Here is a 16,721-nt window from a genome sequence, read left to right as displayed (position 1 = left end):
TCATAATGTATTTATTTAATATTTGTTTCTTAATAAATATTTATTAAAAAAAATTTATTTTTGCTTTTCTTTTGTTTTTTTTTTAAAAATATAATTTATAATAAAAATATTAATAATCAAGTCAAAAATATAATAAATAAGAAATTATGTAAAATTTATTTATAATTATCATTCTTTAATATTGATAATTTTAGAAATATATAATTTCAATTTAATATATAAAAATTATTTTTTAAAATCGCTTTTTTATGTAAATATTTGTATATCTAATTTCTTTATAGGATTAAAAAAAAAATAGAGTTATGCTTCTCACTTATCTAACTATTCATAGATAAAAATACGTTGACAACTATAATGATAAAATGGCGAGTTAGTATGTGTTGGTGGTTATTTTAAGATTACTTATAATTTGAGTGTAGGAAGATTTTTAATTTAACAAATTTATAATTCATACGTGTTATTTGGTTTTTACATTTATATGCCATGAATTCATTTGATTCGATTGAATTTACTCAATGTGTTTCTAAACTTTCCGATGAAGATCATAATTGTACTGCTATTGATGAAACTACCGGAGAATTTTGTGGTGAAACTGAAACTTTAAAAATTATCGATAAATTTCAAAAATTATATGAAACACGTATTGAAAATGTTGATCGTGAATTTGAAAATAAATTTGATCAAGTTTGTGTAAGTTATTTCTAATATGAAATTAATTTAATGCTATTTATTATTTATTGCTATTTTATTTGTATAATTTAATTACCATTTTTTTGAATTTATAAAAAAATTAATAAATACATATATATATATATTTAAAATAAATATAATTATAAATTATATATTTATAATTTATATAATTATATTATAATTTATATAATTTATATAAATTATATTTATAATATAATTATAAATATTATAATTTTAACATTGAGTAATTTAAATATAAATTTTTCAAAGTTTTTGTATATTTTTTTAACAATTTCAAATTCAACTTAATTAATAAATGATAAGTTATATTTTTTATTAATAAAACAATTAAAGTTATGGCAAATTATATATTATAATATAAAATTTTTAAAAGATTTTATTTTTTTTAACATACATTAAAAATATTAAGAATATTAAACAAATTTGTAATTTTTATAGAAAATTTCTAATTATATAAAAAATATATTTTATATATTATTAATGAATATATATTATTAATATATTATTTAATGAAAGAAACAAAAATAAATAACTGTTAATATGAAAGAATATATATTTATATTTTAATTTTTATTAATATTTAATAACTTATAGATGAAATTAGAAATTTCAAAGGAATGGATTAAAAATTTAAAGGAACAAAACGTTATGCTAGTACAAGTAGTAGAGGACTTAGAGCAAGCTGCTTGTAATAGAGTTAAATTATTGGAAGAAAAATTGAAACATTCATCAATGTTAGTTTCTGGAAATATGATAAAATCAACAAATACAGAGAAGGTATAATATTTAAAATTTTTTTCTCAAAAATCTTATTAAAATAAGATAATCAAAATTTATAATATAAATGTTTTAATTTATAATATAATTGTTATTATAGACTATAAGTACACTTTTAAATCGTGTAAGTAATTTAGAAAAAGATGAAGAATGTATGCAACAAAAAATTGAGTTTCTTCAAAGTGATATTAGAGGATTATTAGAATTAATACGGCGTGCTGCACAAGAAAATCATTGGACTTTAGATGATATAAAATTCTTTGAAATTCAACCTAGTGATATACCTGTTCCTACTAAGTAAGTTCTCTTAATCAAATATCTTTCATATGTATATGTATATTTTTCATATTACTTATTATTAATGATTATTTTTAGTGTTTCTAAATTTGTATGAATTTGATATATAACAATTTTTTTTATTAAAATTAAGTAACAGTTTCTTTTATACTTTTGCAGTTGTACCTGTGATCAGGTAAATATAAACATAGATGGTGATAAGAAATTCAAACTTAGAATACAAATTAGTCATGACTTCATGAATAAATCAAATTATCCATTAGACAGAAGTATTTGCATGATACATCCTTCCTATTCAACAACTCTTTAACTAAGCTTTTATTTTTTGCTATATATGTACATATATATTTTATATTTTTATTTTATATTTTAAATTCCTACACTCCTTTTATTAAATCCTTTGTTACATATACTATACAATTTTTATGCAAAATAAATGGTGGGTATGTAACATAATTATGTATAAATTGTCGTTTTTATTATATTTAAATTTTCTATAATGTATATTAATAATGATATATTAATTTTTTGAAATTTTTTGATTTTAAAACTAGGAAAATATAAGTCACAAAAAAGTACAATCTTTAAAATTGCAAATAAAAAATTTTGAAGAAAATGAAAAAAAAATGATTGTGTAAGTAAAAATGAAAAAGGAATTTAAATATTGAGAATTTATAAATATTGAGATATATAATACATATAATTGTAAATAATAAATTTTTTATTTTTCTAGACACCAAAAAGAATTAGAGGATAAATTAATTGATCTTAACGCAAAATTACAAATAAAGGAAGATACCATTAAAACATATGCTTTTCAGTTTCAAAATCTTAGTGATAATCTTAGAAGACGTGTTAAATTTACAGATCAAATTGCATGCAATACATTTGTAGAAAATAATCAAGAAACTTTTGATGTAAGTTAACATCATATCTTTTAAGTAAAATAATTAATATAGATTGAAATTTAGAATATTTATCCATATATGTATGTGCATAATACATGTATAATTCTAATAAAATAAAATAATTAAATATTAAATACATATTAAATAATAAATAATAAGGCAATCATGTTGAAATATTTTCAAATATATGAGATTTTCTAAACTGATAATGATAAATTATTTTTAAATTTTTATTGCCATCCAGATTATGTTAATGGCTGATATTGTGGAAAATCTATTGCTTGAAAAAGATGTAGAGATAAAAATTTTGCACGAACGTTTACGCGACGCGAAATCTAATTTGGCAATAACAGTTCGCGATAGCGATATAAATTTGAATAATTTAAAGATTCAGTTGAGTGAAAAGTACAAGACAGTTCAAGATATAGAGCAACAGATGGCTAATCTTCAAAAAGTTTGTGTTAAAACTTTTTGCTTGCATGTGTATTGTATTTTATTTCAAAATAGCAATTTAGTTATAATTTTATTTGTATTAACTATCAGGAATCAGTAGAGAAGCAAAGTGTTTTAACAGCTGAAGTGATGGAAAAAAATGAAATAGTAACTTCTCTTCAAAAAGAAATGACTATATTGCAAGAGCAATATCATTATGCAAATATGCAAATTCATTTTAAAGAGGGCATCATTAAAAAAATGCGAAAAGAACTAAGACGAATAGCTAAGGTATAAATTATAAATCGTGCATTTGTACATGAATAATAATGATACTTTTTATTTTCAGTGTCTATATTCTAATTTCTTTTCTTCTACTCATAATTGTTATAATAAAATTACTATTGATAATCAAGAGATGGAATTTTTTTGTAAATTATGTGAAAAAATTATTGTATCAAAAATGATGCAAACATCTGCAAAGCATAAAAATAATTCTATTTTACAAACTTATATTGAAAATATTTTGGATTGTAATAAATTAACAAAAAATATACCTACAATGAAAACAAAAGAAAATAATTTAGCAAATAAAACAATAGATTATTGTGCGAACACTGAGTTTAGTAAAATTAATATGTATACAAAATTTCATAATATTGATAAAAAGATTTTGAAATACAGTAAAAAATTGCCACCTTTTAATATATGTAAACAATCTTTGGACAACAAAAATGTTTTTATTTCTGAAAATTAAAATATATTGTATGTACATATGTACTAATCAATTGAAATATTAAGTTCTTATATTGATATTAAATATATATATATATATATATAATTTATAAATTTAAAATCTTCAATATTATATTTCAATATGATTGCCATTTATATAAAAATATAATATATATATTTCATTCATTTTTCTTTTAACATGCACATTAAAATCAATACTTTATTCATCTATTTATTATTTAATATATTTTTTGTTTATATTTCAAAATAAAATTTCAAGAAATTCATAATATATAGAATGATTATGTTGATAAAAAAACTTCATAAAAACTTTTCAAGAGGTTGGTAAAATTATTTTAATATATAATATATATAAAATAATAATAATTTTGGTCCTTTTTTTATATCATCTAAAAAAAATTTTATTTTAATAAAATAATAAAAAAATAGTATTGCTAAATTTCAAATATAACTAATAACTTAAAAAATTTTAATTTAATTTAAATCTAAAATTTTATCTTTCCTTAGGATATTAAAAATCCAAGGAATTCTATGAATCAACAGGTAATATAAATATAAATATTGTAAATTTCAATATTTAAAAATTTATATATAATTGCTATTGTTACATATTATTATAAATGAATTATAATTTTTAGAATCAAATTGTATCATATTTGAATAAAGTAAAATCATTGATGGAACAAGAAAAGGAAGATCTTTTTAAGTTAAAAGTAGAACTGGAAAGAACTGTAGAAAAATTATGCTGTGAGAAAGATGAAGTTGGTAACTTTAAATATAATTAATATTTTAATTAAATTTTAAAATTATATATTTGTACAAATTTCTATGAAATATTCAGTTAAAAAATTTTAAATAAAATGTATAATTTTTTAATTCAGCAATTAAAAAAATAGCAATTAAAAAAATTTATTCAAATGCTTGATATATGCATTTATGTCATGTAATACATGCATTGAACTATTTTTAATTTAGAATTTTATTAATAAACATTTTTCAATTATTCATATTATCAATATTATAAAAAAAAAATAATTAAATTTAATAGAAATTTCAGAATTTATAGAAACGGAAACAGTTCTTGTCAATTAATTCTAATGATTTATTTCTTAATTGTAACAAAATATAAAATAAAAATTGTATATTATTAGTGAATTGTGTTGATAATGATATTCTCTGAAAAATGTTTATTAATATTAATTTTAAAATAGTTATTTTAATAAACAATATTTATAAATTTATTACAAAATTAATTTTTTTAAAATAATTCTTTTTAACAATAATATTAAAAATTATATTACATTATTATTACATTATTAAAAAATGATATATATATATACATATTTTGATATTTTTAATTGAACAGGAATATAAAATTGAATCTAATGAATCTAATATGGATAATATAAAATATAAATTAACTATAAATATTGAATATGTAAACAAAATATATTCAAAAAAGGATGAATTAATTGGAATAATTAATTCTTTAGTATGTATAATTTTTTATTTATTTATTTATTTATTATTATATATATAAATATTGATTATTTATAAAATTATATTTTATATTGTTATAGCTTCAAATGGAAAATGATAATCTTTTTCATACAGAAAATTTAAATTTATTAGTAAGTATTAGTTAATATTTAAATTTTTTTTTACTTTAAAAAATAATATATTTTAAGGAAAATAAATTTTTGCTTAAACGTAAATCAAATAATTAAAAAATAAATTTTATATAATATAGATTATTTTATAAAGTAATAAATGAAAATTAATTATATATTTTAGCCAAATACAGATATTAATCAATTTAAATTAATGGATATATTTAGAGAATGTGCTGTTGAAGCACAAATTACTATGGAAGATATCAAAGATGAAATAAATATGATTGTTTCTTCCTTTAAATGTAGACATCAAAAAGTAAATTATATATTAATATATATTATTATTATATATATATAATTTTATATTATTATATATTAATAACAAAATATTTTTATAGTATATTGATTTAAATAAAGAAGTTTTGAATGTACAAAATCAGTTAATAAAATGTCGAGAAAAAATAGCAAATGTGGTTAATAAATTACAATTACAAGTAAGAATTATTAAATGTGATTATATTTAATATTATTATTTATTATATCATTTTATAATTGATACATGTTTTCTTTTTATTATAGGAAGAAGAAAGAGTAAGACATAATGATAGAATTATTTCAGGAGAGAATAAATTGAAAGATATAAAAAATGAAATAAATATTACTCAATCTCAATTAAGTCATGTCAATGAAATGCAGTCTAATGTACAGGATTCATATTTTTTTAAAATTATTTTTATTAATTAAAAAGCATTATTATAATTTTATAATAATTTTAACAAAATTTTAGGAAAATATGTCATATTGTATAGAAGACATATCTAACTGTACAAATATGTCTAATTATGACTTATTATGTTCAATAATTGAAGAAATAGAACAAACATCATCTAGTTTGCAAATATTTCAAGTTCAAGTAATTTTTAAATTTCTTATTATTTAAAAATTAAAATATTAATATTATAAAATAAAATAATATTTAAATTATTTCAGGGATGTTGTATAGTAAAAGATCTTGAGAAATTGAAGAATCAATTTTGTGAAGTAGATTTATCCACAAAAAAATTACATGACAAAATAGATGAAACAGTTAGTGTAGTAATTATTACAAATATGATTTCAATTTTATTTATTATCTAGTAAATAAATCATTATTTAATTCCATATCATTATTTAATTTGTGTTTTGTGATTTATAGTTGACAGAACATGATATAGTAGAAATAACACTATCACAAAAAGAACAAAAATTACAAAAATTGGAGGAAGAGGTTGATACAATTCATTTAAAAGTACAAGATGTATTAGAAACATTTTTTTCTTCAAAAGAACATGTATGTATTTATTTATATTACAATTAAACAAAATTTTGTTTAATTTTTAATACTATAGATATATTTTTTAGTATTAATATATACATATATTTTATTTTAGATTTTACATGAGGTATTGCAAACTAAACAAAGTGTGAACAAGTTAAGAAAAGAATATGATGATTTAAAGTATAAACTATCGCAAGTAAGAAATTTATATGTATATATATTATTTAAATTACATATATTATAAATCAATTGTTTTGTTTATAATGACTGTTTCACAGAAATCACTTCATTCAGAATGCGATAAAAAAACATGTTTATGGAAATGTAGAGTAACTGATTTACAAGATCAAGTTAAAATATTACAACACGAGGTATTTAATATTTAAATTTTGGATATTTAATCTTTATTGTTTATTTTTCATGTAATTAATTTATCAGTTTATTATATTTATCTTTATATTTGTCCCTTTATAGGTCAAATGCAATGAAGAAGCAAATAATTTTTTAAGAAATAATATTCAGTCACTAGAAGAAGAGCTTCATATAATACATGGAAAAGCAGATAATTACAGACGATCTCATTCTATAAATAATATGAAATTAAAAAAAAAAATCATAGAATTAGAAAATACTGTAAATATTACTTACATATAATATTTATTTAATGTTATTAAATAAAATTATTTATATATATCTATAATTTTAGCTTAAATTTCAAAAAGAAATTGAATGTACTCTTAGACGTGAATTGAATGATATCGAAATTGAATTAAAAAAATCTAAGGAATTATTAAATTCTTCTGTAAGTTTATTTCTTATGAATCATTTTTTTTTTTTAATATAATATTAATAATAGAAATTTATAATTAAAGTAGATACAAAAATTAATATAAATTATATTTTTTATATTCTTTATTTAAATAAATAAAAGCACAATGAATATAGTATGGAAGAAACTTTGTTGCAATGTAGCTGTTATCAATTTAGACATGATACAATGGTAACTATTATTGATAATTTATACAAAATAAATATAATTATATTAAATTAAAATTAATAAATTTATTTTTATAGACTGCACATCAGTTATTTAAAAAATTAAAAAATAGCATAAAATGTACAAAAATTGGTCTTCAGGAACTTAAAACAGAACTTAAAAAATTGGTTTGTATAGATTTCTTTATTTTATTTATATTTATAACGAGTAGAATAGAATTTTAAGTAAAAATTATGTATTATAATAAATACATCAATTATTATTAATTATTATTATTAAATATTATTATTAAATATTATTTATTTTAAATTAATATCTTGCAGATTTGTGAAGATTCTAATTGTTGTTCTCCTGCAAGATCATTAATGAATTTATTGGAAATATTACAAAAACATGAAAGTGAATTAGACAATTGCTTTCAAGAAATTGAAGAACTTAAAAATACATTATATTCCAAAGATAAACTTGTAAGTATTATTGAACTTTGAATAAAATGACAGAATTGAAATATGAATAAAAATATATAATCATAATCATGTTTATAGATAGAAAATATGAAGGAAATTATTGATATTCAAAAAGATTCCATTGTAATGACACAAACTGAATTGAAAGAACTTCATCAAAAGTATCAGGAAAAGGTATGTTAATATTAAATCTTCTATTGCAAAAAGAAATTATTTTATAATATTTAATATTAATAATTCATTGTATAAAATATTTAAAATTATAAAAAAAACAATCTTCATAACAAAAGAAATCAAAAACTTTCTTTTTTTTATAATTTGGAATTTTAAAAATTTCACTTTTTTAATTTATAAGATAAATTGTTCAATTTTTCAATTATTCAAATAATAAGAAACAATAAGAAAACTGTATGTCCAAAGATTGCAATCCTCATATTTCAAAAATCTAGATCTATATAAAATACTAATAAAAATACAGATTTTTTTTGTTGAAAAATTAACAATTTTATATTATTATATAATTATATTATTTATCCCAAGAAATTTAAAATTAGAATTTAGAACAAAAATATATATTTATGTAATTTTTAAACTATATAATTTGTTAAAATATTACTGCAATAATCTTTTTAAATTGTTTCATTAAAAATGTGATTATTAATTCAAAACTATCAAGATTAATCAAAGGTATGTCAGTCACAAATATAGTAATTTTAATATATCATATAATATACATATTTTTAGATCGATAATCAAAATCAAATAATTTCTCAATATGAGAAGGAAAAGAAAGATTTATCAAAACAGGTTTGTATTAATTTTATATTAATAAAAATTATATAAGAAACTTTTATTTTCATATATGAAATTGTTTCTATCAAATAATAAAATTATATTTTGTTTTTTAGAATGAACTTCAAATTCAAACTATTGGGCATTTACAAAATGCTGTAGTGGAAGCTAAAAAATGTATAGATCAAATGGGAAATAGAACAGTGAGTGATATGAGTGAACAGTGGTCTGCAATTTCATCTATAACATTCAATCAAAGGAATGTGCATGATGTTTAAACGTTAATTTATAATAATTAAATATGTGCAATTAACTCATATAGATTATTTATATAAAACAATTATTCAATATATAAATAAGATAGTAATTTATAATATAATTTTTAAATTTTAATAATTATTATATAAAATAATTGAATTTGTTTTTAGTTTTTTTACACTATATTTTATATCTTTAGATTCACAATAATTATATATTCTAAAATATTTAAAATTCTGTAAATTTGTATACAATATTTAAATTTTAAAATTTATTTAAATAATATGAAAAATTGTATAGATATTTATGTAAAATATTTATTAATATTTAAAATCTTATTTTTATAAATATTGTTGACAATTGTTAAAATTGTTAAAAATATCTGCTAAGAAAATCTATTTTATCGTTTTAACATAAAAATAAATATATTTCTCTAAATAAATAACATGCATGTATTTGTTCCATTTTAATTAAATATCAATAGTTGTAAATTAATTAAACTAATATTTCTTTTTTAATTTCAAATACATAGTTAATTGTGTGATTTGATAAATTTTATACATAAAAACAACTGTGTCTATGTAAGTTATTGTTATTACATAAGCATTATTTTGAAGTATTATTTCTAGAAAAACAATCGAACTATTATTTGCAGTCTGAAGGAAAAATTGAAACTATTCGCTTATTGATGATATATGTAGAAGAAATTCAAAGTCAATATAATGAATGTTTTGCAGAGGTATTATCTTTTCTTTAATAATTAGTTTAATGGACATTCTAATATAAATAATATTAGTTGTTTATAAAATTTTTATAAACAATTATTATATTTATAATAATAATATAATTGAATTTATATAGGCAGCTGAACAGGACAAATTATTAGAGCTTCAACGAAATGCAATTCAAGATCTTCAACAAAAAATTATTTCCATGGAATATAATAATTTCTTAGCTATTAACTTTATTCATATTACACATTATTTCATTTTAAAAACAATACAGGTAGAGAAATATAAAACATTGTAATAAATAATGATATAGTAAAATGTTTGATTTATTTGTTCTAATAATAAAAAATATATATTTTCATTAAAGTTTTATTATATTTTAAGTTAAAATTTACATTAATTATTAAAATAAAAATAAATTATTGTTAAATATCATAAATATAGTTTTATTTATAGTTAACTATAATTATAGTTATTAAAATTAAAGATATTTTTTTACTAATATATTAATAATTGAATATTTTCTAGGAACAATTGGAAATTCGTGTAAATGATATTCAATCTCTAAAAAATGAGGTATAATAATTATTATTAAAAAAAAATGAAATATATATTTTTTTTACCATTTATACATAAAATATATTTCATTTCAGATAGATACTCTGATACAATCAAAATGCTACTTGGAGAATAAATATTTAAATACAAAAAAACTATGGCAAGAAGCAGAAGAAAAATTACAAGAATTAAGGTAATATTTTAACATAAAACTTTATTCATAAAAATATATAAAATATTTTAAAAATTATTGTTAATTGATTTAGAAAAGGAACATTAAAAACTGAATATAAAATAAAAACTGGAGAAGATAAAGAATGTCAATACAAAATAGAAGTTAAAGATAAAAGCTGTATTACTCAAAATATATTTGATTGTGAAAATATAACATATGACAATAGAAAACAATGTACAAATTATTCATATGAACACGACTTACAAACAGAAATTGAAATTTTAATTGGAGAAAATGAAGATATGAAAAAGCAATTACAAAAATATAAATTAGATTTTGACATAATTGACAAGGAATTGAAAACAGAAAGAGAAAACGATATTTATATTCAACAGATTTCATTTGAATTACAGAAATTAAGAGATACAGAATGTTGTTTACAATATGAAAATGAACAACTTAAATCTGATTTAAAAAAACAAACAAAAAATACAGAAGATTTATTGGAAAAGTTACAGTCTACCCAAGAAAGTAGTACGAAATTTGAAAAATTATTAAAAAAATTAGAAGACAAGCAAATACAGGTTTTTTATTTTATTATATTTTAATAAAATAATTAAATAATTTTTGAAATTATAATTAATTAAATAATAATTTATAAAAATGTTTTATTTCATTGTATTTAGATTAATGATTTATGCAGTCAAATTTCGAATAATGAAATTGTTATAAAAAAACAAACAGAAATTATTGAAGAATTTGAAAAGAAACTAGATATAAAGAACCAACAAATCAAAGCATATTTATCTGAATTAAATGAAGCAGAAGAAGAAATGTCAACTTTACATGAAAGAATACAATCTCTAAAAACAATGTTAAAAGAAAAATCAGATAATATGGCTAAACTTCAAGCAGATTATGAAGTAATAAAGGCATGTTTTAATATTTTAGATGATTTATATAATAAATTATACTTTTTATTATATTGTAAAAATATAATATTAAAAATATTATAAATAATTACAGAATGATAATTCTATATTGAAAATGGAGAATAGCAACTTTGAAGATAAAACTAAAGAAGATATTTGCCAATTGAAAATCATGGTAGATATTTTAAAATATCTTAATATATATACATATTCCTCTCTATATATATGTACATATTTATATATCTAATATTATCTATATCTATTTAATTATTATTATAATTTCAAAATTATAAATTTCTTAAGATAACACCTATATTATCTTTTTTTTCAGTTAAAAGATCTCCAAATGCAATTATGCTTTACTGAAAATAACTATTGTAGAGTTACAGAAGATTTTAATAAAGCACAAGAACAATTAATTATAATGACAAAACGAGAAGCTGATTTACAAGAATGTTTAACAAACATGGTATGATATTATTTTTAAATGTTTTATTTAACATTATTTATTTATTTTAGATGTTTAATTTATATAACTTAATAATAAGAAAATTTTTTTATCTTTTTATTTAATTATTTTAGGAAAGAGATTATTGTTTAAAATTATCAAGTATAGAGAAAGAAAAAGTTATGCTTGGAAATTGTTTAGATAAACTCAGAGATGAATTGGAAGAAATTCAAACAAGCTATTCATCAAAAAGTACTGAACATTGCAATCTGCAAGATATTTGTAAATCTTATGTAGAACAATTAGATATTTTACAACAACAGGTGAAATTAATTTAATGTTTTTATATATTTTTTTTTTACGTTAAATAATATTAATTTCAAATATTTTTTATATTTTTAGATTGAAGAAGAAAGAAAAAAATATAAACAAATAGAAGAATCAAATCGTTGTATAATACAGCAATTACAAGAATACAAAGAACAAAATAATAATCTTGTTAAGGAAAAATCTATAATAGAACAAAATAATTGTGAAATTATTTCAGAGGTGAATATTGAATTATTTTTAAAACAAAATATTTTAATATATAATTTCAATAAAAATTATTTGTAAATTTGTGAATTTTCTTTAGTTACGAGAGACACACAAATCCTTATTGGAATTAAAAAGAGAATGTCAACTAAAAAATAAGTCTTTGGCTTGTATATCAGCAGAATTAACAGAAACAGCAATGAGTAGATCAGAACTTTGTAATCAATCACAATATGTTGTTTCTTGTATACGTATTTGGATGGAAGAACAACGAGAATATGTAAACAAACTTAGTGCAAAATTAAAATCTCAACAGCAGGAATTAGTACAAGTTGGATTTGAGAAAAAGTATGTATTTTCAGAAGTCTCAAAAGCATATTAATATATATTTTTAAAGATTTATAAGTTCATAGTTACTAAAAAATTATGAATAAAATAATTTACAGAATATTAATAGATGAAACAAAGCGATTAAGACATATCAATCATGTATTAATGCAAAGATTAAAAAGAGTATATCGATATAGTAATAAGAATGTTAGAAATGTTTGTGTAGGATGTCAAATATTACCAAAAAATATTGATACACGTTTTCCTGCAAACTCCAAATATTTATCATCACAGAAGGTAATCACATTAAAAAAGATATGATTTTTTATTTTTTTTTTATTATGTTTTACATTTAAAATTCAATATTTTGATTTATTATTAAAAATAATTCGATATTTTTAATTTTGAATATTTTATAATTCACATTATTGAAGATTTTATAATTCATAATAATTAAGAAATTTATTAATATGTTATATTAATATATTAATATATATATATATATGAAATAATAAAATAAAAATATATTTTATTTTTTCAATTTTAAAAAATATTAAATATTAATAAATATTAATTCTTAATAATTTATTTATATTTATTTTCTAAAGCTATTTATACTGATATTCAATCATTCATTTAATTATTATACTCTTAAAAATTCAGTTATTAAAATAATACTATTATTAAAATATATTTTTAAATATTTCATAAAATTATATTTCGTTTTATTCTGGTTGAATTTATTTATTTATTTATATATATACATATATTATGAATTATAAATTCTTTTTATATATTTTTCATTATCTCTAATTAAAATATTTTTTTTATTTAGAAACTAAATTTCATGAAGGCAACACGACGTATTTCAGTATGCAATAATGGTTGGTTGTTTCCTAAAATGAAATATTTAGTAAATGAATTGCAAAAAAATAATATAGAATGTAGTGAAAACTGTTTTAACAGGATGAATACAGATGTAAGATTAGAAGAAAATCACGATTGCGGTTATCAATCATCTACGAGTAAATGATATATAGAATTGCTATTATGTCTATTAGAATGAAAAAGAACTGTATTTTGTAATACACATACAAATGATTAAATTATTAATTTATCAGACTATTTTATACTTCTTTCTATACAATAGAATTTCTTTTTATTCATCAATCCAAATCAATGTAAATATACATTGAGTAAAAAATATAATTGTTAAGTGCTTTTTTTTTTAATTTTTCATAATTAAATTTTCTGAAGTACGTGATTTTATAGTAAAATGATAATTTGTATGGCAAAGAATATGGAGTAATACAAGATTTTTAATGTATAATTTATGAAATAATTTAAACAAAAGTTTGCATTCTGTTATAGTAAATACTTCCAGTCCTTTTGGAGGATACTAAAAATGACATATTGTAAATTTTAAAAACGTTTACTTATTAAATAATATTATGATAAAAATGAAAATACAAATATACAATACAAAAATACAAACATTATCTAATTCATATGCATTGATAAATTGCATATAAACTTCACTTAAATGTTATTTCTTTCTTTTAAATGATAATTTTTTTTAAACTTTTTATTTTTTTATATTAATATTTACTATTTTATACTACATAAACTATATAAACTATATAAATTTGCTTTTTAATTACAATATATTATTTAAAAACACAAAATAGAATTATGCATTTGTTCATGTAAGTAAGATTCATTATTTTTTAACATATGTATTTAGTTACAATTTTTTAGGTATATTATAGGAATATTATAAGAAAATAATTATATTATTTAATAAATAAAAATTAATCAAAAAATTAAATATAATCTTATCTTTTGTTTATATTTAAAAAAATATATATATAACGGAAGTTATCAAAATTAAATTAAGAAAATGCATATGAAAAGAATTTGTTTGTATGTTTCATTAAAAATCATAGCATTCATTAAAAAAAAATAAATTATAGTATATAACTGAATAATTTGACGAAAATTTGATAATATACAAACCAAAACAACATGTAATAAAATAGTTTTATTAAAAAATTGATAGACTTCTTGAACTGTCAACCATGGATGTGAAAGAAAAAATAAATGTGTTAAATACACAATACCCAAACATGCAGAAATGCTTTTCTCAGTGAATAAATTTAATCTAAAATATAATTTAATAAATATTAATTTATAGATCATTATGATTAATTTTTGAAATATGTAATTATAGAAAAAAGATATATAATATAAATATGAAACTATTACATAAATTAAAAAAACAAGATTTTTATTTTCAATCTATAATTTATATTATATACCAGTGACAAATTTTTAAATAAAATAAATTTCTTATAATTTTAATATATTCAAATACCTAGCAAATTTAAAGAATTCCCATAATACATTTGAAACAACAGTATTATTTTTTACTGTAGTTTCATTTAACAATTTATTCTCTGGAAAAAATTATATTAATTTATCTTACATACATAATTAATATTTACCAAAGAAATATATATATTTATTTACCAAAAAAAGAAACTATCATATTTTTGTTTTCTTGATTTTTTTTTAGATAAGTTATGTCCTCTTCTGTAAAATATTTCCAAATGCACAAACTTGGACAAGGTATATCAACATACTGACTATAAAGAGGATTTTTTGAATACATCCACGGTCCGCACAAATCGTCATAATTTACATCTGAAACGATTTGAATTTCCGAACAGATTTTTCGTGAAATTGTTCGAATATGTGATATTGCATATTCTGATAAAGTTGAGCGTTTAACATTTATAATCGGTTTTAATTGCTCTTTTTGATCATTCATTTCAATATGATCTTTTATTGTAAATTGATTTGACATTATTAAATATTTTCTATTAGAGAACAAGCTATAGATATATATATATATGTATATATATTTAAAAATTAGGTACATGTAAAGATTAAATTGTGGACATTCAAATTGATAGAGAAGATGGAATATCAAGTAATTAACGGTTTGTGTTGATCGTGTTTTTTAAAAAAATATATATATATATATATATATACACATTTTATATTATATATATTATATAGTATATGTGTATATATGTATATATATATATAAATATATATTAATATTAACATATTTTAGCAAAAAATATTATATACAATATATAGAATAATACATACAAATCTATATTAGATATTGATATCTATAATTTCATGTAATATTTTTTAATATTATAATTTTTAAAATAATTATCGGTGCAAACGCCATTAAGCTTCATATACATTTTTCACGATAGAATGAAATAACATAGAAATTATTTTCACATATACTTAATTAATGTAATAGAGAATAATTTTCAAAATCATAATTATATTTATTATAAGAATTAATATAATTATAAAATATTAATATACTATTATTAAATATTATATTTAAAATTAAAAATATGAAATAAAATATTATATTATTCGCTTTTTGAATTATGAAGATTTATAAAGATTTATAAATATTTATAAAGATTATAAAATGCATAATTTATATTATTTAAAAAGATACAATACTTCGATAAAAATTTAGAGCTCTTTACAATTCAAAAGGCAAAATAAATAAAATTTCAAATTTTTTTCAATTTCTTCGAATTTAAATGCATATTCTCTGAACATACAAAAGAATAATATATCTTTCAAATA

At 17.9% G+C, this 16,721-nt stretch overlaps 2 protein-coding genes across 7 annotated transcripts; one reads left to right on the top strand and one right to left on the bottom strand.

The window, feature by feature from the left end:
• The first annotated feature begins 65 nt into the window (after positions 1 to 65).
• LOC100869549 (uncharacterized) lies at positions 66 to 14,159 on the top strand. Of its 6 annotated transcripts, XM_086911156.1 has the most exons (39): positions 66 to 690; positions 1,306 to 1,488; positions 1,589 to 1,785; positions 1,945 to 1,960; positions 2,340 to 2,419; positions 2,519 to 2,702; positions 4,389 to 4,424; positions 4,520 to 4,642; positions 5,248 to 5,373; positions 5,462 to 5,512; positions 5,676 to 5,810; positions 5,893 to 5,988; positions 6,074 to 6,196; positions 6,282 to 6,407; positions 6,485 to 6,580; positions 6,690 to 6,824; positions 6,925 to 7,008; positions 7,091 to 7,183; positions 7,287 to 7,445; positions 7,519 to 7,614; positions 7,744 to 7,812; positions 7,887 to 7,976; positions 8,133 to 8,276; positions 8,355 to 8,450; positions 9,021 to 9,083; positions 9,185 to 9,271; positions 9,982 to 10,065; positions 10,188 to 10,331; positions 10,586 to 10,633; positions 10,711 to 10,808; positions 10,882 to 11,374; positions 11,477 to 11,722; positions 11,817 to 11,897; positions 12,054 to 12,191; positions 12,305 to 12,493; positions 12,573 to 12,719; positions 12,805 to 13,052; positions 13,151 to 13,331; positions 13,870 to 14,159. In XM_086911156.1, the coding sequence occupies exons 1-39, from the start codon at positions 484 to 486 to the stop codon at positions 14,065 to 14,067; spliced, it is 5,190 nt and encodes a 1,729-aa protein (XP_086767282.1). In that variant the 5' UTR covers positions 66 to 483; the 3' UTR covers positions 14,068 to 14,159. The 6 variants fall into 6 exon arrangements, with proteins under 6 accessions (XP_086767282.1, XP_086767283.1, XP_086767284.1 ...); XM_086911157.1 differs by lacking the exon at positions 4,389 to 4,424; XM_086911158.1 differs by lacking the exon at positions 1,945 to 1,960 and having other exon boundaries at positions 334 to 690.
• On the bottom strand, positions 14,160 to 16,240 carry LOC147657152 (uncharacterized). The gene is made up of 4 exons (XM_086911165.1): positions 15,564 to 16,240; positions 15,409 to 15,490; positions 15,051 to 15,195; positions 14,160 to 14,433 (listed from the first exon to the last, which is right to left on the bottom strand). The coding sequence occupies exons 1-4, from the start codon at positions 15,973 to 15,975 to the stop codon at positions 14,263 to 14,265; spliced, it is 810 nt and encodes a 269-aa protein (XP_086767291.1). The 5' UTR covers positions 15,976 to 16,240; the 3' UTR covers positions 14,160 to 14,262.
• Positions 16,241 to 16,721: the final 481 nt, after the last annotated feature.

Source organism: Apis florea, unplaced genomic scaffold, assembly GCF_048593485.1.
Source record: "Apis florea isolate Af1SG1 unplaced genomic scaffold, ASM4859348v1 contig_3203_pilon, whole genome shotgun sequence".
NCBI lineage: Eukaryota > Metazoa > Arthropoda > Insecta > Hymenoptera > Apidae > Apis > Apis florea.
Note: the sequence above shows the minus strand (reverse complement) of the source record. Positions and strands in the feature narration are given on the sequence as shown.

What these genes read in the sequence shown, in the direction of transcription:
- LOC100869549 (XM_086911156.1), top strand. Translation starts at nt 484, where the DNA reads ATGAATTCATTTGATTCGATTGAATTTACTCAATGTGTTTCTAAACTT. An exon ending in CAGAAAATTTAAATTTATTA is followed by an intron (nt 5,513 to 5,675) that starts GTAAGTATTAGT and finishes TATATATTTTAG; the next exon opens with CCAAATACAGATATTAATCA. An exon ending in ATTGTGAAATTATTTCAGAG is followed by an intron (nt 12,720 to 12,804) that starts GTGAATATTGAA and finishes AATTTTCTTTAG; the next exon opens with TTACGAGAGACACACAAATC.
- LOC147657152 (XM_086911165.1), bottom strand. Translation starts at nt 15,975, where the DNA reads ATGTACCTAATTTTTAAATATATATACATATATATATATATCTATAGC. An exon ending in GAATTCTTTAAATTTGCTAG is followed by an intron (nt 15,196 to 15,408) that starts GTATTTGAATAT and finishes ATTATATTTTAG; the next exon opens with ATTAAATTTATTCACTGAGA. An exon ending in TTTTATTACATGTTGTTTTG is followed by an intron (nt 14,434 to 15,050) that starts GTTTGTATATTA and finishes TGTCATTTTTAG; the next exon opens with TATCCTCCAAAAGGACTGGA.